Below are 6,568 nucleotides of genomic sequence, written 5' to 3'. Positions count from 1 at the left end.
ACCGCCAGTCTCCCCCAGGACCCCGGGCTTGCTCCACCTGGGCTCAGAGTCCTCATCTGTACGACGAGGGAAGAGACCCCGCCTCTTCCTCTACCTCCAGGCTGTCGTTAAATAACCAGTCAGTCCCTCATTGACCACCTTCGCCGGTCCTGGGGTGGAACGTGAGGGCCACAGGAGATGGGCCTGTCCTGCGGTCCTGCAGACTGCAGAAAAGCCGCCCTCCCACCCGACCCCCTCCGCTCCCGCGGGGAGGAACGCGCGGCCCGAGAGCGGGCGGCTGGGGGCAGCTGGCTGCGGCAGGCAGGCCGGAAGACGCCCCGGGCCGGCTTTTGTCTCGGCAGCTGCAGGCGCGCAGGGTGCCCGCCAGCCAGGCCTCGGCCCTGCTGCTTCGCGCTCCCACCCGACTCCGGGCGTCGGTGCCGGGAGGGCCCTAGGCCCAGAGGGTCCGGGTTCCAGGCCTGCCGGGTCCACTTACCATTCGAGGTCGTCTCCTCTCCTGTTTTTCCCTCTGGAAAAGAGGGTTGATGCTCTGTCCAAAGTGCTTGTTTGGCAAATTAAAGAGAAGCGGAAGCCCGGGGCCTGTAGCCGCCCTTGGAGAGCGGAGAGCGCGGGCTGCGCGTTAGTGGACCGGGGACCCTGGCTGGCACGGAAGGCTGCGTGTTTCTCTCCGCGATAACCCGCGTCGCGTGAAGTTGGCTCCACCCGCGCGGCGACCCGGTGACTCGGCCGTCATCCACTCCGAGCGGAGCAGGGTCATGAGGTCACTCCGGAGCGGCCACAGCTTCGAAGAGCCCCAGCGTGTTCCGGGATGCCCTTTTGTCACCACGCTCCCTGCTGCAGAAACGGGAGGGGACTCTCCACTGGTTTGCAGCCATAGAAGAGGAGGCTTAAAGAGGCATGGGGCCTACCCGCCGCCGCGGGGGCAGTGGCTCAGGCCCGGCTCCTAAGGCCCGGGCCTCCCGGGGGCGGGACCGCGGGGACCCGCTCTCCGTTAGCACGACATCGGGAGCGTTGCTGGCAGGGCCACTGGGGTGGGGCGGGGTGGGCGGCAGCATTTCCTAACACTCTGAGGCCGCCTGGGAACTGGGGCGTTCTCTCGCGCTACATTTGGCATCGGGAGCAGATTTCATCAAGTGTCAATATTAAACTATGCTACAATTTTGTAGCCTAGGCATCCGGGGTCTTGAAAATAATGTGACCGCCTTTTGCGGTTTCTTGGAAGCCGGGGGTCCTCACGACCCCTCTGCACACGCACAGACACACGAGCGCGCGCGCGCACATACGGTTACTCGCGCTGGGTCTGACACTCTCCCCGCGGCATGGTAATTTAGGCTCTTGCAGGGCAGTGATTGGTCAGCCTGTTCTCGTCGGGGCCCTGCAACCAATAGGCGGCCGCCCTGCAGAGGCCCCACCCTCTCCCCCACCCCCGCGCAAGTGGCTCGGGCTCCGGGAATGGACCGCCCGGGGCCGGACTCACGGCGACCCCTTCCTGGGCCCCGGCTACCCGCCCTCGGCCGCGAGGCCGCCTGCGCGCCTGGGTCCGGCGACGTCTCCAGCAGCGGCCGCGCTCCGGGCCCGCCACGGCGTCCGGGGGCTGAGCTGGCAACGTCCCGGCCCGCGCGCCCCGCCCCTGCTGGCCCCGCCCCCATCGGGGCCGACCCGGGCGGCGACGAGAAAGGCTATCGAGGCTGCTGCCCCGCTGGCTGTCGGCGCGCGCCCGCTCCCGGCCCAGGCCAGCCCCGTGCGGGGTCCGCCGCCTGCCCCGCGGGGCCCGACGCCAGTGCTCCGGGCAGCAGCTCCGGGCAGCCGCGCACGAGCGTCCCAAGCGGGGACCTGGACTGGGCGCGCCCCGGGTGCCAGGCGCCCCGAGGTCCCGGGCAGAGCCCGGCGGACCCGCGGCCGCGATGCCGGACGAGCTGACGGAGCCTGGGCGCGCCACGCCGGCCCGCGCCGCCTCCTTCCTCATAGAGAACCTGCTGGCGGCCGGGGCCAAAGGCGCTGGGCGCGCGGCCCAAGGCGGCGGCGGCCGCGAGGACGGGATGGACGACGACGGCGACCTCGAGGACGGGGACGCAGAGCAGGCGCGGCGGCGGCGGCAGCAGCAGCAGCAGCGACGGCGACAGCTGCGCGCGGGCGGCGGGCCCGGCGGGGAGGCGCGGGCCCTGGCCCTGCTCGGGCCAGGCGCGCTGGGCCTCGGGCCCCGGCCGCCCCCCGGTCCCGGGCCGCCCCACTCTCCGGGCCGCGGCGGCGCGACGCGCTGGTGCCCGCGGGCGCGCGGTGGGTACGGAGGCGGCCTCAGCCCTGACAGTGAGTTGGGCTCGCGGGGGGGGTGGGCCCGGCGGGGCGGCCCGGCTTCTCCCCGCGCGTTCGCTCTGCGGCTTGGACTTGGTGGGCGCCCCTTCTGGGAGTGACAGGCTCCGGTCGGCAGGGCCCCCGCAGGTCCCTGGCCGGCGGGTCTGGAGACCCACTGCCCGGGACCGAAGCGGGGCGGTTTCCCAGGGTCCGGGCTTCACCCACTGCCAGGCTCTGCGGGTCCCCGGGGGCTGGAGAGCCTGCGGAGAGGGTCTGGGGACAGGGGACGGCTGACAGTCCACTGAGGACGAGAACGCGGAGGGCGAATGGGCAGAGACGGGAATCAGAAAGGGTGGGAGAACAGAGGGAAGGTGGAGGGAGACGGAGGGGGTGGGGGAGAGGATGCAGGGAGAACAGGGGGGCCACAGGGAGGGGGTGCAGAGCCAGGAAAGAGGAGGACAAAGTGGGGGGTCAGACACGGAAAAATAAAGGGGCGTCAGGCAGCAGCAGCCAGTGGCGGGGTCTGGGTGGGGAGGGGAGCAGTCTCCTGCGGTATCTGTGCCCCGAAGGGCCACCTCCGCGGAGATGGAGAGCAGCAGACAGGCTCTGGGCCCAGCAGGCCTTCCGCTTGGTCCTACCCGGCCCCCCGCGGCTGTGCCGGGCAAGAAGGGAGCCCTCCTCAAGTCCCCAGTCCCACCCCACTTTCCCGTTTCCGCCCCCCCCACCCTTTCCCCTGCCTTTGTACCCTGCTGAGTACTCAGAAGCTGGAGGTGGGGGGTCTCAGCCCCAGAGGTCACTTGCCCCTCTTTCCTGGGCATTACGACTCCCTCACTCAGCGTTCTGGTCCCCTCCCAGGGTCACTATCTCCCTTGGGGACCTGCCCTTTGGAGGAAGACCCCTGCCCTTTGGAGGTTTCCCAGGGTCTGGGCTTCACCCATTGCCGAGGAAGAAGGGAAGCGATTCCAGACCTGGTCCCCAGGGTTTGCCACGGGACCCCGGTCCCCCAACGCACATACTGTGAAGCCATCTGGGGACTTTTCCAGGCTCTTGCTCTGAAACCCATTCGGCTCTTTGTGCCTGTTAGTGTGTGCCTGGGGGTAGGTGGGCCAGACCCCTCTCTGATGTGGGAGTGCCTCCCTTGAAAGGGGCCCACATCTCAGAGCCCACACACAGAAAGTCTGGGGCTCCCACCCTCTTCAGGTAAACTCAAGCAGGCCTCAGGGGTTTCCCTGAAATCATGGGATCAAATTTAGTGCCCTTCTGAAAAGGGTCTCCCGGGGTGAAATGTGTCCCCATTGTCCCCCGGGGTCCATCTCTACCTGCAGCCCCACAGGCAGCTCTGGAAGGGGAAGCTCCTTTTTTCGTGCCATGCGGGTTAGGCTCCTGGTTTTGCACCAGCTTGGTGTGTTGTGGTAATGCATGAGCCTCTGTGAATCTGGGGTTCTGGGGTGTTGAGGGGAGGCAGATGCTCCCCAAAGCTGGTGTCACTCATGCCAGTGTGGAACCTCACCCCTTTTCAAGCACCGTGAGTGCTCACACCACCGGTGTTGGGCAGGCGCACAGCTCCATGGGCACGAGGGGGTGGCCCAAACCACACACACAAGCCCCATGTAGGGGTGTGCCAATGCAGCAGACACACTGTGTGCACACCGCTGCCTTCTGAGGGCCGGCCAGGCACATTCTACCTGGACTGGACCCGTCAGCTTTGCATGGGACGCTCAGGCCACGGCAGAAGGGTGATCCGGCCTGAGGTGGCCTCGTGGGCTCCAAAGTCAGGCCGCTGTCCTCTTCAAGCCAGGCGGGGAATCTGGACATCACCTGAGTCCTGGGCAGACTCTCACCCGGAGGCACCATCCCTTGGGGCACGTCTCTTCACCTTGGGGAGATCGGGTGGAGCTCGGTACTTGAAACACAATCTCAGGGGTCCCTGGACTTCTGTACCCCTAAACCCGCAGGCTTACCTACTGGCTTTCTGTGTCTGGAGTAGGGGGGCTGCATGTTTCTGCAGAGCCTCCTTGGCTTGACTCCCTTTGAGCGTGATTGTGGGAGAGCAGGTCTCTGCGGGCATTTGGATTAGGGGTACAGGACATGGGGGTAAGGGGGTGTCTCTGAGTCACCTGGCTGGAGTTTTGTCTGGGGATTGTTTGCATTTGATTATTTCCATCTACGGGAATGCTTCTATGCAAGTGGGAATTTTGCATCTGCCCCTGAGAGTGGATGGGGAGGGGTCACCAGTCTTTATGTGGGGTGGGGGGGCTTGGCGTAGGGTGGTGGGTGCTGGGGAGTAGGGGGTGTCCCTGTGCTGTTTTCCAGCGCGTGCATTTCCCCTGAGGACATCTGTCCTGGGAGGCGCGCCTGGGGGCTTCCATGATTTAATGTGAAGCCAGTGGTTACAGGAGTCGGTCTTCTTTTTGTGTTCGCATCGTGTGTTTCCCTTCTCTCCCCGCCGTGCGGGTGTGGCTGTGCAGTTCTGGGTGTGAGTGGCCAGCATGTCGCTTCGGAGTGTCACGGTGGTCTCCAGTTCACCCCTGTGGCCCTGCCTTTGTCTATCCCCCCGTACGGTACTGCCGATTGCAGGGCCCTGTGCCCTGTGCAGGAAATACCTTCCTGCTTCTGGCGGTGGGTGACCTCAGCGGGGGTGGCAGCCGGCCTCTCTGATTGGGTCTGGGGATCAGCCCCAAGCACCAACCCGTATGCCCCTCTCTCCCCTGCAGCCAGCGACCGGGACTCACCTGAGACCGGCGAGGAGATGGGCCGTGCCGAGGGAGCCTGGCAGCGGGTCTCCGGGCCGGGATCGGTGCAGCGGGAGGCGGCGGAGCTGGCGGCGCGGGGCTCGGCGGCCGGCGCGGAGGAGGCGGCGGAGCTGGCCGAGGCCCCGGCGGCGGCGGCGGCGGCGGGGGAGGCGCGCGTTGGCGGCCGCAAGAAGAAGACGCGCACCGTCTTCTCGCGCAGCCAGGTCTTCCAGCTCGAGTCCACCTTCGACCTGAAGCGCTACCTGAGCAGCGCCGAGCGCGCCGGCCTGGCCGCCTCCCTGCAGCTCACCGAGACGCAGGTCAAGATCTGGTTCCAGAACCGCCGCAACAAGTGGAAGCGGCAGCTGGCGGCCGAGCTGGAGGCGGCCAGCCTGTCCCCGCCGGGCGCGCAGCGCCTCGTCCGCGTGCCGGTGCTCTACCACGAAAGCCCCCCGGCCGCTGCCGCCGGGGCCCCCGCCGCGCTGCCCTTTCCGCTCGCCCCCGCTGCGCCCGCGCCGCCCCCGCCGCTGCTCGGCTTCTCTGGGACCCTCGCCTACCCGCTGGCCGCCTTCCCGGCCGCCGCCTCCATGCCCTTTCTGCGGGCGCAGATGCCCGGCCTGGTGTGAACCCCCCCGCCCCCCGCCGGGCCCACTCCCGGTGGCCGCTGGGGACCTTTGCGGACGGGCAACGGCAGCTGTGGCGCAGATGGGCCGGCAGGGAGGGCTGGGAGCCCCTACTGCCCCTCGGGAGTGCAGGCTCCCGGCGGGGTCCAAGGCGCCAAGGGAAGCTCGTCCAGAATGTAACGGGCGCCTTGGACTCTGTATGGGCCACCCAACCAGCTGCAAGCGTGGGTCCTTGGCAGGCGTGAGGCATCGCAGAGAAACGAGGCCATGCAGCCCAGAGCCCCACGGGGCAGGCCTCAGCCTAGGGGCAGATTCAGCCACCCTCTGGGAGCCAGCGCCCAGCCCGGCAGCCCACAGCAAAGGCAAACCACGGACAGGCTGACCCCACACGGCCGGCCCTGACCCGAATGTCCCTTCCCGGGCCTGGCCAGCAGGCTGGAGAGGACTGTGATCAGCCCTGCGGCCTTGACAGTGGGCCACGCAGAGAGCGAGCCCTGGGAGAGAGTCCCCGTGGAGGGGGGGCAAACACCCTGCCAGGGGGCACTTCTGCCCCATGGTCCTTTCCGAAGACAGGGTCACACTGAGGTTTCTCTCCTGGCTGCGGGCGGCCTCTGGTTCTGGCGAAGATTTTTTTTTTTAATGAATCTACTTATTTGCGTATGGAATAAAAAGGGACGTTTTCTGGACGTTTCTGCTGCTCTGTGATCACTGGCGCAGGGTCCCTCCTCTGGGCGCAGGAGGTGGGCGCTCCTTCCTAGGTGTCCCTCCTTCCTGGAGCACTTTCCAGGGCTCCCGCTGGGACAGGTGGGAGGAGGAGTGGGACCTGGGGCTGCACCCTCGGATCCCTCTGCCCCGGACCGGGAGACCTCAGGGAACCGCGCGGGAGGGGAGGAGCCTTTGTATTCTTTGTATCTTGTGTCC

At 67.4% G+C, this 6,568-nt stretch overlaps 1 protein-coding gene across 1 annotated transcript; it reads left to right on the top strand.

Annotated features, from left to right (window-relative positions):
* Window positions 1-1,679: 1,679 nt before the first annotated feature.
* Window positions 1,680-6,325, top strand: HMX1 (H6 family homeobox 1). The gene is made up of 2 exons (XM_036921294.2): window positions 1,680-2,307; window positions 5,007-6,325. Exons 1-2 carry the CDS (start codon window positions 1,905-1,907, stop codon window positions 5,648-5,650), a joined length of 1,047 nt encoding a protein of 348 aa, XP_036777189.2. The 5' UTR covers window positions 1,680-1,904; the 3' UTR covers window positions 5,651-6,325.
* The last annotated feature ends 243 nt before the right edge of the window (window positions 6,326-6,568 follow it).

Source organism: Manis pentadactyla, chromosome 5, assembly GCF_030020395.1.
Source record: "Manis pentadactyla isolate mManPen7 chromosome 5, mManPen7.hap1, whole genome shotgun sequence".
Classification (NCBI taxonomy): Eukaryota; Metazoa; Chordata; class Mammalia; order Pholidota; family Manidae; genus Manis; species Manis pentadactyla.
Note: the sequence above shows the minus strand (reverse complement) of the source record. Positions and strands in the feature narration are given on the sequence as shown.